This window comes from Macaca fascicularis, chromosome 10 (genome assembly GCF_037993035.2).
Source record: "Macaca fascicularis isolate 582-1 chromosome 10, T2T-MFA8v1.1".
Lineage (NCBI taxonomy): Eukaryota > Metazoa > Chordata > Mammalia > Primates > Cercopithecidae > Macaca > Macaca fascicularis.
In genome coordinates this window covers 9,965,518-9,982,017 of record NC_088384.1, presented here as the reverse complement: position 1 = coordinate 9,982,017, position 16,500 = coordinate 9,965,518, and the positions used below count along the sequence as shown (strand labels likewise).

Here is a 16,500-nt window from a genome sequence, read left to right as displayed (position 1 = left end):
TATTTATTTTTGAGACGTAGTCTTGCTCTGTGGCCCAGGCTGGAGAGTAGTGGTGTGATCTCTGCTCACTGCAACCTCTGCCTCCTGGGTTCAAGTGATTATCCTACCTCAGCCTCCCAATTAGCTGGGATTACAGGTGGGCACCACCATGCCTGGCTAATTTTTTTTTGTTTTGTTTTGTTTTGAGATGGAGTCTCACTCTGTCGCCCAGGCTGGAGTACAGTGGCGTGATCTCGGCTCACTGCAAGCTCCGCCTCCCGGGTTCATGCCATTTCCCTGCCTTAGCCTCCCAAGTAGCTGGGACTGCAGGTGCTCACCACCACGCCCGGCTAATTTTTTTTTTTTTGAGACAGAGTCTTGCTCTGTTGCCCAGGCTAGAGTGCAGTGGTGCGATCTCAGCTCACTGCAAGCTCCGCCTCCCGGGTTCACGCCATTCTCCTGCCTTAGCCTCCCGAGTAGCTGGGACTACAGGCGCCCGCCACAACAACCAGCTAATTTTTTGTATTTTTAGTAGAGACGGGGTTTCACCGTGTTAGCCAGGATGGTCTCGATCTCCTGACCTCGTGATCCGCCCGCCTCGGCCTCCCAAAGCGCTGGGATTACAGGCGTGAGCCACCACGCCCGGCCTAATTTTGTATTTTCAGTAGAGGCGGGGTTTCACCATGTTGACCAGGCTGGTCTCGAACTCCTGACCTCAAGTGATCCGCCTGCCTTGTTCTCCCAAAGTGTTGATTACAGACATGAGCCACTGTGCCCCACCTAATTAATTTTTTTAAAAAGGCAATCAGCAAAATCCAGAATGTGGATAAGTGTATAGTACAAAGCATCTTGGCTCTTCAGCAAATAAATTACAAGGGAAAAAAGAGAGGGTATCTGTAGATGAAGAGGCTTCAGAAACAGTCAAAGGTAATGTTTAGAAATGTAGTTTTGGGTGATAAAATTATAAAGAAACGGGTGGGTATGTGGTAGATCATGGCTATAATCCTAGCTCTTAGGCCAGGGCAGGCCTGGGTGCAGTGGCTCACGCCTGTAATCCCAGCACTTTGGGAGGCTGAGGTGGGTAGGTCACCTGAGGTCAGGAGTTCAAGACCAACCTGGCCAACATGGTGAAACCCTGTCTCTACTAAAAATATAAAATTAGCTGAGCGTGGTAGCGGGCGGCTATAATCCCAGCTCCTCGGTAGGCTGAGGCAGGAGAATTGCTTGACACTGGGAGGTGCAGGTGGTAGTGAACTGGGATCACGCCACCGTACTCCAGCCTGGCAATAGAACGAGACTCCGTCTCAAAAAAAAAAATAGAGGCCTAGGCGGAAGGATTGCCTGAGCTCAGAAGTTTGAGAACAGCCTGGGCAGTGCATCACGATACCATCTCTACAGTAAATTTAAAAAATTAGCTGGTCATGGTGGCATACACCTGTAGTCCCAGTTACTCGGGAGGCTGAGGCAGGAGGATAGCTTGAGCCCAGGAGTTCAAGGTTGCAGTAAGCTGTGATTGTGTCACTGCACTCCAGCCTGGGTGATGGGAGTGAGACTGTATCTCAAAAAAAAAAAACAGGATATTGACTTTTTTGGGGGAGATGGGTGTTGTAATTGGGAAGGAATATAATTATGAGGGATTTCTGGGGTGTCTGGCAAGACTCAATTTCCTGACATAGGTGGAGATTTTATGGTTGTTCACTTTATAATAATTGATTAGGTTATACTTTATGGCCTTTGTTTTATATGGTAAACAAATGCAAATACAAGGATAAACATTTTCTTCCACTTTTTTCCCCATAGGAGACTATAAATATTCAGGAAGAGATAGTTTGATTTTTTTGGTTGATGCCTCCAAGGCTATGTTTGAATCTCAGAGTGAAGATGAGTTGACACCTTTTGACATGAGCATCCAGGTAAGAGACTACCTTTTAGTTTAAGACAAATTTAAAAACAGTATCGACTGGGCATGGTGGCTCATGCCTGTAATCTCAGTACATTGGGAGGCCGAGACGGGGAGATCACTTGAGCCTAGGAGTTTGAGACCAACCTGGTAACATGGAGAAACCCCGTCTCTACAGAAAATACACAGATCATCCAGGTGTAGTGGTGCACACCTGTAGTCCTAGCTGCTAGGGAGGCCGAGGCAAGAGGATTGCTTGAGCCCAGGAGATCAAGGCTGCAGTGAGCTTGGATTGTGCTGCTCATTGAACTCCAGCATAGGTAAGACAGCAAGACTCTGTCTCAAAAAACAAAAAAAAACACCACAAAAAAGAAGTAGGCGCCTCCTCTTGCAGAGATGAGAGTATAAAGGAGGAAGGGAAGTTCCTGCAGTTATAGTGTGGAAAAGAGTGAGTGATACTTGGGAGTTGACTGCTACCTGTGGTTGGGGAAGATGGCTACAATAAAAAGGCAACTTCAATTTTAAAACAGGCACAGGACTTGAAAAGACATTTCTCCTGCCGGGCGTGGTGGCTCGTGTCTGTAATCCCAGCACTTTGGGAGGCGGAGGCGGGCGGATCATGAGGTCAGGAGTTGGAGACCAGGTTGGCCAACATGGTGAAACCTCGTCTCTGCTAATAATGCAAAAATAATTAGCCAGACAGGGTGGTGCGCTTCTGTAGTCCCAGGTACTCAGGAGGCTAAGGCAGGAGAATCTCTTAAACCCGGGAGATGGAGGTTGCAGTGAGCTGAGATTGCACCACTGCACTCCAGCTTGGGCAACAGAGTGAGACTCTTGTCTCAAAGAAAAAAAAAAAAAGACAGGACATTTTTCCAAAGATACGCAGATGTCCAACAAGCACAGGAAAAGATACTCAGCATGTTTAGTCATTAGAGAAAGGCAAATGAAAATCATAATGAACTATCACTCATACCCACTATATAAACAAACTAAAATTTAAAAAACACCAGCAGAAAATAAGAAGTGTTGGCAAGGTTGTGGAGAAATGGGTGTGATTGACTGTGCCTGGCCTGTTTTTGTTTCTTTAGAGGTTGTGTTTCATGTAACATAAAATTAACCATTTGAAAGTGTACTATTCAATGACACATTCACAATGTTATGCAGACACCACCTCTATCTTATTCCAAAACATTTCAAATGGCTAAACAGTGGCGTATGGATATACATTCCATGAAAAAGAATGAAGAATTGATACGTACTACAAAGTAGATGAACCTTGAAAGCATTATGCTAAGTGAAAGAAGCCAGATACAAAAAGTCAAATATTGTATGATTTCATTTGCATGAAATATCCAGAATAGGTAAGTTCTTAATGCAGAGTGGTGGTTGGTTACCTGAGGCACAGGGAATAGATGAACGGGGAGCAACTGCTTAGTGGGTACTGGGTTTGCTTTTGGGGTGATGAAAATTTTTTGGAACTAGAGTTGGTAGTTGCACAACATTGTGAATGTTTGTGTGTGTATTTTTTTATTTTTATTTTTATTATTTTTTTGAGATGGAGTCTCACTCTGTCGCTTAGGCTGGAGTGCAGTGGCGCGATCTCTGCTCACTGCAAACTCTGCCTTCCGGGTTCACGCCAATCTCCTACCTTAGCCTCTGGAGTAGCTGGGACTGCAGGCGCCTGCCACCATGCCTGGCTAATTTTTTGTATTTTTAGTAGAGATGGGGTTTCACCGTGTTAGCCAGGATGGTCTCGATCTCCTGAACTCGTGATCTGCCCGCCTCGGCCTCCCAAAGTGCTGGAATTACAGGCTTGAGCCACTGCGCCCAGCCTTGTGTGTGTATTTATGCTTTTAAAAAATTTTTATTTATTTATTTTTGAGATAGAGTCTTGCTCGGTCTCCAGGCTGGAGTGCAGTGGTGCAATTTTGGCTCACTGCAACCTCCGACTCCCTGGTTCAGGCGATTCTCCTGCCTTAGCCGCTCGAGTAGCTGAGATTACAGGCATGCGTCACCATGCCCAGCTAATTTTTGTATTTTTAGTAGAAACGGAGTTTCACCATATTGGCCAGGATGATCTCGGACCGCTGACCTTGTGATCTGCTCGCCTCGGCCTTCCAAAGTGGTAGGATTGCAGGCGTGAGGCACTGCACCTGGCCTTGCTTTTTTTTTCGAGATGGTATCCCACTATTGTTCAGGCTGGTTTGGAACTCCTGAGCTCAAGCAATCCACCCACCTCAGCCTCCTGAGTGGCTGGGATTAAGACGTGTGCCACTATGCCTGGCACATTGTGAATGTATTAAATACCTTTTAATTGTTTGCTTAGAAATGATTCTTTTTTATCTAAATTTCAGCTTAATTAAAAAGATTACTGCTTCTTTTATGTACTTCATAGAGAGGAATTTTCACAGATTTATTATATATCTCATGCCTCATAATTTTAGAATTTGGAACTGAACAGAAACTTTTCATGTTCTAATTTGTGTACAAATAGTTCTTGTAGGCAGGGTGTGGTGGCTTACGCCTGTAATCCCAGCACTTTGGGAGGCTGAGGTGAGCAAATCACGTGAGGTCAGGAGTTCGAGACCAGCTTGGCCAACATGGTGAAACTCTACTCAAAATCAAAAATTAGCCGGGCATGGTAGTGCAGGCCTGTAGTCCCAGCTATTCGGGAGGCTGAGGTAGGAGAATTGCTTGAACTCTGGAGGTGGAGGTTGCAGTGAGCCAGGATCGCGCCACTGCACTCCAGCCTGGGTGACAGAGAGAGACTCCATCTCAAGAAAAAAAAGGAATTGTTCTTGTAGTTGGCAAACCAGAGTATCTTGCACCAAAAAAAAAAAAAAAAAAAAGCTCGGTGTGGTGGTGTGCACCTGTACTACTCAGGAGGCTGAGGTGAGAGGATTGCTTGAACCCAGGAGGCTGCACTAAGCTATGATTGTGCCAGTGAACCCTAGCCTGGGCAACAGAGCAACAGAGTAAGACCCTGTCCCTTAAAAAAAAAAAAAGGCCGGGCACGGTAGCTCATATCTGTAATCCTAGTACTTTGGGAGACCAAGGTGGGCGAATCACGAGGTCAAGAGTTCAAAATCATCCTGGCCAAAGTGGTGAAACCCCGTCTCTACTAAAAATACAAAAATTAGCTGGGTGTGGTGGTGCGCGCCTGTACTCTCAGCTACTCAGGAGGCTGAGGCAGGAGAATCACTTGAACCTGGGAGGCGGAGATTGCAGTAAGCCGAGATGGCACCATTGCACTCCAACCTGGGCGACAGAGCCATACTCTGTCTCAAAAAAAAAAAAAAAAGTGTGTGTGTGAAATAAAATAATAGAACCATGAATGAAAACAATCGTTAATTTAAAATGGTTCTCAAACAGAGTTACTTGCAGGGCATTAAAACAGACTACAGAACCTTGCCCCAGAATCAGAATTTCTGATTCTCTACATCTAGAATGGGGACCAAGAATTTGCATTTCTAGTAAGTTGTCAGGTGATGCTGATGTTACTGATTTGGAGACCATCACTTTGAAGAGCAGTGCTTTAACCTTTTTTAGACTGTGAACCTCTTTTTTTTTTTTTTTTTTTTTGTGACGGAGTCTCGCTGTGTTGCCCAGGCTCGAGTGCAGTGGCATGAACTTGGCTCACTGCAAACTCCACCTCCCGGGTTCACGCCCTTCTCCTGCCTCAGCCTCCCGGGTAGCTGGGACTACAGGTGCCCACCACCACGCCTGGCTAATTTTTTTTTTTAAATTTTTTAGTAGAGGCAGGGTTTCACCGTGTTAGCCGGGATGGTCTTGATCTCCTGACCTTGTGATCTGCCCGCCTTGGCCTCCCAAAGTGCTAGGATTACAGGCATGTGCCACTGCGCCTGGCCAACCATGGACCTCTTTGAGGATATGATGACAGCTACATACCTTCCCCTCAAAAACATGGTACTCACAATTCTACCTATAATTTCAGAGAGTTAATGGAACCCTTGATGCCTGAAGACCTCAGAAGAAAATATAGTGTTAGGTAGCAAGGAAATGAGACATTCATAGATGAGCACAATTTGATAACCAATAATAAGTATTCAGTATTTGATAAGCAATAGAAAACATTTTCTGAAATTCTGTTTTAGTTTTTGTTTTTAATTTTTTTAGAACCTAGAAGGAGCCCTTACCAAATTCTTTTAAAAGTTTGTAGACTCCTCGGAGTAGATTAAAATATTTATGGAAATGACTACTTGCCATGTGGATTGTTGTCAATGACTAGCTGTAGAACACATTCTGCATTTAAGAAGAGAATAGCTGTGGACGAAGGCCAGCTGGAGCTCAGGCAGGACATGGACGGGATCACCATGGTTGGTTTATTCCTCAGCTTTGCAGGTTCCACAACTTAAATTTTTTTTTTGAGACAGGGTCTTGCTCTGTCACCTAGGCTGGAGTACAGTGGCATGGTCTCTGCCCACTGCAGCCTTGACCTCCTGTGCTCAGGTGATCCTCCTGCCTCAGCATCCCTAAGTAGCTGAGTAGTTGGGACTACAAGCACGTGCATGCCCAGCTAATTTTTTTGTTTTTTGTAGAGACATTTATTTTTATTTTTATTTTTTTTTATTTTTGAGATGGAGTCTCACCTGTCACCCAGGCTGGAGTGCAGTGACCGGATCTCAGCTCACTGCAAGCTCTGCCTCCCAGGTTTACGCCATTCTCCTGCCTCAGCCTCCCGAGTAGCTGGGACTACAGGCGCCAGCCACCTCACCCGGCTAGCTTTTTGTATTTTTTTTAGTAGAGACGGGGTTTCACCGTGTTAGCCAGGATGGTCTCGAACTCCTGACCTCGTGATCCACCCGTCTCGGCCTCCCAAAGTGCTGGGATTACAGGCTTGAGCCACCGCGCCCGGCTGTAGAGACATTGTTTTCCCCTGTCGCCTAGGCTGGTTTCAAACTTCTGTAGCAATCCGCCTGTGTTGACCTCTCAAGGTTTTGGGATTACAGGCGTGAGCCTGTACCTGGCCCCAAGACATAATTTTGTTAGTGCTCCAGAATTAAATAGGCCCCTAGAACTGATGAACTTTTTTTTTTTTTTTTTTTTTTTTCCTTTTTCCTTCTTTTGAGACAGAGACTGACTCTGTCGCCCAGGCTGAAGTACAGTGGTGTAATCTCAGCGCACTGCAACCTCCACCTCCTGAGTTCAAGTGATTCTTCTGCCTCAACTGCCTGAGTAGCTAGGATTACAGGCACATGCCACTACACCCAACTGATTTTTATGTTTTTAGTAGAGATGGGGTTTCACCATGTTGGTCAGAATGGTCTCGAGCCCCTGACCTCGTCATCCACTCGCCTTGGCCTCCCAAAGTGCTGGGATTATGGGCATGAGCTGCCGTACCTGGCTGAACTGACAAACTCTTACAAGACCTGATGCTGACATTAGTTTATATGAGGGATAGACTTTTCCTGTTAACTGGAATACTGATGTCTTTTTTTTTTTTTTTTTTTTTTTTGAGACAGAGTCTCGCTCTGTCGCCCAGGCTGGAGTACAGTGGCCGGATCTCAGCTCACTGCAAGCTCCGCCTCCCGGGTTTACGCCAGTCTCCTGCCTCAGCCTCCCAAGCAGCTGGGACTACAGGCGCCCGCCACCATGCCTGGCTAGTTTTTTGTATTTTTTAGTAGAGACAGGGTTTCACCATGTTAGCCAGGATGGTCTCGATCTCCTGACCTCGTGATCCGCCTGTCTCGGCCTCCCAAAGTGCAGGGATTACAGGCTTGAGCCACCACGCCCGGCCAGGAATACTGATGTCTTTAACTGTGTGGTTAAGCAATTTTATTTCAAGGATGCTCTTACTGGTAGTTACTGACTTATTTTCAGGTCACATATACTTAAGCATTATAATTATTTTATGTAGTCATCCCTTGTTATTGAGGGAATTGGTTCCAGGACTCCCCGTGGATTCCAAAATCTGAGGATGCCCAAGTCCCTTAAATAAAATGGCATGGTATTTGCATATAACCTACACACATCCTCCGCTATACTTTAAGTCATCTCTAGGTTACTCATAGTACCTAATACAATGCCTGTGCATCACTTCATTCACGTGGGTTTGTTGTAGTACTTGACACATGGCAAATTCAGGTTTTGCCTTTTGAAACTGTGGAATTTCTTTGTTTTTCCTGAATATTTGAGATTTGAGGTTGGTTGAACACATAGATGCAGAACTAGCAGATATGGAGGGCCATCTGTATATATAAACTCAGTTTCCTGATACCAGGGTACTCGAAAGATCACATGACCTCTCCGAATTCAGCCAGTTAAGTAAGTGCCATCAGTAGGACTCAACTCCAGGTGCTCTGATTCTAATGCTTGGCTTCCCCCCAACTCCCATAGCACAGTTTCCTCCCTCTGATACTTTTCTTTTTTCTTTAGACAGGGTCTCACTCTTGCCCAGGCTGGACTGTAGTGGTGCGATCTCTGCTCACTGCAGCCTTCACCTCCAGGGGTCAAGCGATCTTTCACCTCTGCCTCCCAAGTAACTGGGACCCTGTGACACCATACCCAGCTAATTTTTTTGTTTTTTGTTTTGTGGAGATGGAGTTTCACTATGTTGCCCAGGCTGGTCTCAAACTCCTGGGCTCAAGTGACCCACCTCAGCCTCCCAAAGTGCTGGAATTACTACAGATGTGAGCCACTGTGCCTGACCTGAATATACGTATTATTAATTCTCTGATTTCTATGGCAGGGACTGCTTATACTTCTAATGTGTACTTACTGCATTCTGGTTTTTGTTAAAATTTGATATTTATGTCCATTACTCTCACTGATTCATTACTCTTGAAGGTAGGGGTCATGCCGTATTTTAGTGCCATGTACAAATTCAGCAAATATATTTTGAGCAACTAATAGGTACTGAGCACTTATGGAGCTTACATTTAATGGTAAGTAAATATTAATTGAATTTTTATTTTTTTCAGTGTATCCAAAGTGTGTACATCAGTAAGATCATAAGCAGTGATCGAGATCTCCTGGCTGTGGTGTTCTATGGTACTGAGAAAGACAAAAATTCAGTGAACTTTAAAAATATTTACGTCTTACAGGAGCTGGATAATCCGGGTCAGTAATATTCTAAGATCAGCTTTTCCTTTATATATGAGAATGTCGGTACTCTGAACAAAGAGGAGTGGAGAAGGAAGCAAGTTACATCTTGTCTAGGAGTATGCTTTCTTGCATAAGGGGACCTTGCTCGATGTGGACTTTGTTAAATGGGTTAAACAGCTCTGGGGTGAGAAAGGGTCCTTCTGTTAGCCTTGTGGTAAAGGCAACCACTGACATTATTCTGATTTTTCCTTCCGTTTGACTCCCTACCTCTGATCAGGTGCAAAACGAATTCTGGAGCTTGACCAGTTTAAGGGGCAGCAAGGACAAAAACGTTTCCAAGACCTAATGGGCCATGGATCTGACTACTCACTCAGTGAGGTGCTGTGGGTCTGTGCCAACCTCTTCAGTGATGTCCAATTCAAGATGAGTCATAAGAGGATCATGCTGTTCACCAATGAAGACAACCCCCATGGCAATGACAGTGCCAAAGCCAGCCGGGCCAGGACCAAAGCAGGTGATCTCCGAGATACAGGTGGGCATATTTCCCTGTTCTCTTAAATTGGCACTTAATTGTTGTTTTTGTTGTTGTTTTAGGAGTTCAGGAGTCTTGGCTCAGCCTCAGCCTCCAAAGTAGCTGGGACTATAGGCATGTGCCATTGTGCCTAGTGCAGTTTTATTGCTTTCTGTGTACCTGACTTCAAGCATTTGCTTTTTACCAGTTAGAGTAAAATGAAAAAATAAAGTGAAGCCAGGAGAAGACTCCTGTGTAACATTAACACTGCAGATGGCCATGCCATTAGCTATCTGAAGGACTCTGTCAGAACAAGATTGTCTTGCCTTTTGTTTTTGAGACGGAGTCTCACTGTGTCACCCAGGCTGGAGTGCAGTGGCACAATCTTGGCTTACTGCAACCTCCGCCTTCCAGGTTCAAGCGATTCACCTACCTCAGCCTCCCAACTAGCTGGAATTACAGGCATGAGCCACTGTGCCCAGCTAATTTTTGTATTTTTAGTAGACATGGGGTTTCACCACGTTGACCAGGCTGGTCTCGAACTCTGAACTGCAGATGATCCACCACTTGACTCTCCCAAAGTGCTGGGGATTACAGGTGTGAGCCACTGCGCCTGGCCAGTTGTATTGACTTTAATATTACCACGAATGGTGATTATTTGAAAAGTTGTGTGAAGTCATTATAGCAGTTGATTTCCTTAGCCACTTTCTCTGAGTCCTGAAAATGTTAATAGTCTAATTTTCAGGGAGCTTTTAAATGCATGTTTCAGTTTTAACTGGAAGAACTTCTCACTTGCTGAAAATTGTTTTTTCCTCCCTCCCTTTTGTTTACCCTTGCAACAGGCATCTTCCTTGACTTGATGCACCTGAAGAAACCTGGGGGCTTTGACATATCCTTGTTCTACAGAGATATCATCAGCATAGCAGAGGATGAGGACCTCAGGGTTCACTTTGAGGAATCCAGCAAGCTAGAAGACCTGTTGCGGAAGGTTCGCGCCAAGGAGACCAGGAAGCGAGCACTCAGCAGGTGTGCACTCAGCCCGGGTCAGCTGCCTACACTGCCCTTATGTCAGAAGCAGGCTGGGCGTGGTGGCTCACACCTGTAATTCCAACACTTTGGGAGGCCAAGGCGGGCGGATTGCTTGAGCCTAGGAGTTTGAGACCAGCTTGGGCAACGTGGCAAGACCCTCTTTCTTTTTTCTTTTTTTTTTTTTTTTTTTTTTGTTTTTTTGAGACGGAGTCTCGCTCTGTGGCCCGGCTGGAGTGCAGTGGCCGGATCTCAGCTCACTGCAAGCTCCGCCTCCTGGGTTTGGGCCATTCTCCTGTCTCAGCCTCCTGAGTAGCTGGGACTACAGGCGCCCGCCACCTCGCCCGGCTAGTTTTTTGTATTTTTTAGTAGAGACGGGGTTTCACCGTGTTAGCCAGGATGGTCTCGATCTCCTGACCTAGTGATCCGCCCGTGTCGGCCTCCCAAAGTGCTGGGATTACAGGCTTGAGCCACCGCGCCCGGCCCCCTCTTTCTACCTGAAAAAAAAAAAAAAATCAGAAGCAATGCACTGCTACACATCCCTTAACAAACCAGAAGCAGCACATTGCTTTGACCTGCCTGGCTACTTAACTCGACTGTGCCACTGCCTCATTGTATTCCTCTAAAACACTTGCTTTATTTCAGGATACCAGAAGCAATTTGCTGCTTTATCTCTGGCAAGAGCTGGCATGATATTTCTCTAAAATAACACAGCCCTCCATTTCCTGGGGGTAAACAGTTATGGTCTAAGAGTATCCTCAGCTGTACTGACTAGTACAGTCATGTGTTAATTAGTGATGGGGATACCTTCTTAGAATTGCATCATTAGGCTATTTTGTCATTGTGCAAACATAGAGGGTATTTCACACACCCAGAGAGTACAGCCTACTACATACCTGGGCTATGTGGTTAGCCTATTGCTCTTAGGCCACAAACCTGTACAGCATATTACCATACTGTTTACTGTAGGCAGTGGTATTTGTGTATCTAAATATATCTAAAGGTATAGAAAAGATACAATAAAATTATGATACAGGCCAGACGTGGTGGCTCACGCCCTGCAATCACAGCACTTTGGGATGCCGAGGCGGGTGGATCACGAGGTCAAGAGATCGAGACCATCCTGGGCTACATGGTGAAACCTCATCTCTACTAAAAATGCAAAAATTAGCTGGACGTGGTGACGCGTGCCTGTAATCCCAGCTACTCAGGAGGCTGAGAATCGCTTGAACCCGGGAGGCAGAGGTTGCAGTGAGGCAAGATCGTGCCACTGTACTCCAGCCTGGTGACAGAGTGAGACTCCCTCTCAAAAAAAAAGAAATATGGTATAAAGATAAATGGTATACCTGCATAGGGCACTTAACATGAATGGAACTTGTAAGACTGGAAGTGGCTTTGGGTGAGTAGTGAGTGAATGTGAAGGCCTAGGACATGACTGCATACTTTTATATAACTGGCAGCACAGTAGGTTTGTTTACACAGCATCACTACAGATGCACAAGTGATGCCTTGTGTGACAAACTTAAGGACAACTGTGATGTCAGTAGGTGATAGGAAATTTTGAGCTCCATTATCATCTTAAGAGACCATCATTGTATATGTGCCCCATTGTTGACCAGAATGTTAGTGGCACATGCATGTGCATTGTTTGCTTTATTCTCTGTAAATTGGAGACAACAATACCTGCCTCATTAGGTTACTATGAAGGGTTAATGAAGAGCACTTAGAAAACAGAGCCTGTTAGGGAGCAAAAACTCATAAATGTTAGTTATTATCATTGTTGAAATTGTGTCATTCTGATTCCTTTTTTTTTTCTTTTTGAGACGGAGTGTAGCTCCGTCGCCCAGGCTGGAGTGCAGTGGCGCGATCTCTGCTCACTGCAAGCTCCGCATCCTGGGTTCACGCCATTCTCCTGCCTCAGCCTCCCGAGTAGCTGGGACTACAAGCACCTGCCATCACACCCGGCTAATTTTTTGTATTTTTAGTAGAGATGGGGTTTCACCATGTTAGCCAGGATGGTCTCGACCTCCTGACCTCGTGATCCACCCACCTCTACCTCCCAAAGTGCTGGGATTACAGGCGTGAGCCACTGCGCCCGGCCTCTGATTTCTTATGAACCTGAGACCAATAGAAACCAGATTGCTAGATTCTTTTTTTTTGTTTGTTTTTTGAGACAGTCTCACTCTGTTCCCCAGGCTGGAGTGCAGTGGTGCGGTCTCGGCTCACTGCAACCTCCGACTCCCTGGTTCAAGCGATTCTCCTGCCTCAGCCTCCCAAGTAGCTGGGATTACAGACTGTGCACCACCACGCCAGGCTAGTTTTTGTATTTTTAGTAAAGACAGGGTTTTACCATGTTGGCCAGGCTGGTCTTGAACTCCTGACCTGGGATTAAAGGCCTAAACCACCGCACCCGGCATGATGGGTCTTTATTCTGCAAAGTGGGGGAAGGGATCCTAGAAAAACAGAGATGAGGCCAAGCATGGTAGCTCACACCTGTAATCCCAGCACTTTGGGAGGCCAGTGTGGGTGAATCACAAGGTCAGGAGTTCAAGACCAGCCTGGCCAATATGGTGAAACACCATCTCTACTAAAATAAAAAGAAATTAGCTGGATGTCTTGGTGGGTGCCTATAATCCCAGCTACTTGGGAGGCTGAGGCAGGAGAATCGCTTGAACCCGGGAGGCAGAGGTTGCAGTGAGCTGAGGTCACGCCACTGCACTCCAGCCCAAGCAACAGTATGAGACTCTGTCTCAAAAAAAAAAAAAAAAAAAAAAAAAAGACAAGACAACCAGTACAGTACTTACAGGGCTATTACGATGATTAAATGAGAGACTAGCTGTGAGGTGATTGGTATAGTGCTGTGCTTAATACTCACTATCATTTTACTCATTTTATTATACGGGTTAAGTGTTTCTAATCTGAAAATCCAAAATTAGAAATGCTGTACAATCTGAAACTTTTTTGAGCACCAACCTAATGCTCAAAGGAAGTGCTTATTGGAGCATTATGGGTGTTAGATTTTTGGGTTAGGAATATTCAAACAGTAAGTACTATAAAATGCAAATATTCCAAAAAAAAATCTGAAATCTGAAACATTTCTGGTCCTAAGCAAGCATTTTGCAAAGGGATACTCAACCTGTAGTACATTCTTTATCATTATTTTAAGTAGTTAATATATTGTGCTATAGATTCTGAGGTGGTGTTATAGCAAATTCGATTGTATTATTAAAAAGCATATTTATATTTGAGAGCTTAGGATTATTGGAGAGAATGAAACAGTGAAGCTTTGGTGTTATGAGGGAATTTTAGAAAAGTGCAGTCTTTCAGTTCATGCTCTTTCATTTTTCACTCCCTCAGGTTAAAGCTGAAGCTCAACAAAGATATAGTGATCTCTGTGGGCGTTTATAATCTGGTCCAGAAGGCTCTCAAGCCTCCTCCAATAAAGCTCTATCGGGAAACAAATGAACCAGTGAAAACCAAGACCCGGACCTTTAATACGAGTACAGGTGGTTTGCTTCTGCCTAGTGATACCAAGAGGTCTCAGGTAGGTAGAGATGCCTTTTGTTGTTGTCTTTGAGACAGGGTCTCGTTGTGTCGCCCATGCTGGAGTGCAGTGGGGTAAGCATGACTCACTACAGCCTTGACCTCCTGGGCTCAAATGATCCTTTTGTCTCAGCCTCCCAAGTAGCTGGGATCACAGGCGTGTGACATCACACCCAGCTAATTTATTTATTTTTTAAGAGACTGGGTCAACTGGGCACAGTGGCTTACGCCTGTAATCCCAGCACTTTGGGAGGCCGAGGTGGGTGGATTATCTGAGGTCGGGAGTTCAAGACCAGCCTGACCAACATGGAGAAACCCCATCTCTACTAAAAATACAAAATGAGCTGGGTGTGGTGGTGCATGCCTGTAATCCCAGCTACTCAGGAGGCTGAGGCAGGAGAATCACTTGAACCTGGGAGGCAGAGGTTGCAGTGAGCCGAGATCACGCCATTGCACTCCAGCCTGGGCAACAAGAGCATAACTCCGTCTCAGAATAAAAGAGACGGTGTCTCACTATGTTGGTGTCAAACTCGGATCTTAAGTAATCCTCCTACTTTGGCTTCCCAAAGTGCTGGGGTGCTGGGATTACAGACATTAGCCACTGTGCCCGGCCTTTCTGTCTGTCTGTCTGTCTGTCTCTTGTGTGTGTGTGTGTGTGTGTGTCTGTCTGTCTGTCTGTCTTTCTTTCTTTCTTTCTTTCTTTCTTTCTTTCTTTCTTTCTTTCTTTCTTTCTTTCTTTCTTTCTGTCTTTCTGTCTTTCTCTCTCTCTCTCTCTCTCTCTCTTTCTTTCTCTCTCTTTCTTTCTTCCTTTCTGTCCTTTCTTTCCTTTCTTTCCTTCTTTCAAGATGAGGTCTCATTATGTTGCTCAGGCTGGCCTCGAACTCCTAGGCTCAAGCAGTACTCCTGCTTCAGCCTCCTAAAGTGAAGCAGTGGGAGTGGAAAAGGAACAAAGAAATCTGTAACTGGTTGTGATCAATTAGTTGTAAACACCACCACACTTGAATGAACCATGTGCATCTTTCTTGCTAACCTGTTAAAACACAAAGACTTAACTCTTTGGGACTGTGGCGTCTGGATCAGTGATATTTTGATAGCTAGAAAGTTAAACTGGGCCAGTGTCTGAAAGAGATACCAGTGAAAACCTCACCCCTTCATCACTCAGTACATGATGCTGTCAGTCTAACAGTCTTGCCTCAGGTACAATAGCATAAAATACTTTACAGTTAATTAGGGAGATGAGGAGTTAGGGAAAGTATGAAGTGTGACGTGAACTCGTTTTTTTAGGGAGATAATTTATTTTTGCTAGTGATATTTTTCCTGTGCTTGGGATGGCATACATCTCCCTTTCTGCATCTGAAAGACACAGGACGCAGAACCTTGTCTTTCCTCATCCTCTTACCTTTGCTCAGTCTATAGAGAGATTTAACATCAAAAGTTAAAATTGAATGAGTCATCCTTCCTTTATGCAAAATGTGGAAGAATCTGACGTTTTACATAAGTTTAGGGTCTATAAGATGACTAAAATACTAGTTTTGATTCAACCCATGAGCACAAATTTCAAGCCAGAGAGTTTTGCCCTACTCTTTGAAGGAGAAAAAGACAAGAAATTTTCTCTTCCGTTTTGGAAGTAACTAATTTTTTTTTTTTTTTTTTTTTTTTTTTTTTTGAGACGGGGTCTCGCTCTGCCGCCCGGGCTGGAGTGCAGTGGCAGGATCTCGGCTCACTGCAAGCTCCGCCTCCCGGGTTCACGCCATTCTCCTGCCTCAGCCTCCCGAGTAGCTGGGACTACAGGCGCCCGCCACCTTGCCCGGCTAGTTTTTTGTATTTTTTTTAATAGAGACGGGGTTTCACCTTGTTAGCCAGGATGGTCTCGATCTCCTGACCTCGTGATCCGCCCGCCTCGGCCTCCCAAAGTGCTGGGATCACAGGCTTGAGCCACCGCGCCCGGCCGGAAGTAACTAATTTTTTATATTGATTTATTCATAGGCAGTAGATCTCTGGTCACTGAGTTTTTCTTGATCCGGTATGTTTGAAAAAACCTTGAGAGTTCTTCTTTTGTTCGTAAAACCCAAATTTGAATCTGGTACTAAGCTGTTATTAATCACATATCCAGGATCGAATACAAACATCATTCGGTACGGTGGCTCATGCACTTTGGGAGGCTGAAACAGGAGGATCACTTGAACCCAGGAGTTTGAGATCAGCCTGGGCATCATAGCGAGACCCTGTCTCTACAAAAAAACTAAAAATTAGCCAGGCAAAGTGGTGCACAGCCTGGGGAAGAGTGTGCAAAAAAAAAAAAAAAAAAAAAAAAAATTATATATGTATGTGTGTGTGTGTGTGTATATATACATCTCTCTCTCTCCAAACGATACAAATAATAATCTTTGCAGTGTGCCATCATGATTCACTGTAGCCTCAACCTCTTGGGTTCAGTTGATCCTCCTACCTTAGCCTCATGAGTAGCTGGGACTAC

At 45.0% G+C, this 16,500-nt stretch overlaps 1 protein-coding gene across 3 annotated transcripts in view; it reads left to right on the top strand.

Moving 5' to 3' along the window:
* Nucleotides 1–16,500, top strand: part of XRCC6 (X-ray repair cross complementing 6) — a 65,657-nt gene that overhangs the window by 32,676 nt on the left and 16,481 nt on the right. For all 3 annotated transcript variants that reach the window (XM_065522085.1, XM_005567141.5, XM_045363535.3), the window contains exons 3-7: nt 1,780–1,892; nt 8,821–8,959; nt 9,222–9,476; nt 10,298–10,481; nt 13,839–14,025. In XM_065522085.1, the coding sequence (XP_065378157.1) occupies nt 1,780–1,892; nt 8,821–8,959; nt 9,222–9,476; nt 10,298–10,481; nt 13,839–14,025 (878 nt within the window). The remainder of the gene's footprint in view (nt 1–1,779; nt 1,893–8,820; nt 8,960–9,221; nt 9,477–10,297; nt 10,482–13,838; nt 14,026–16,500) is intronic.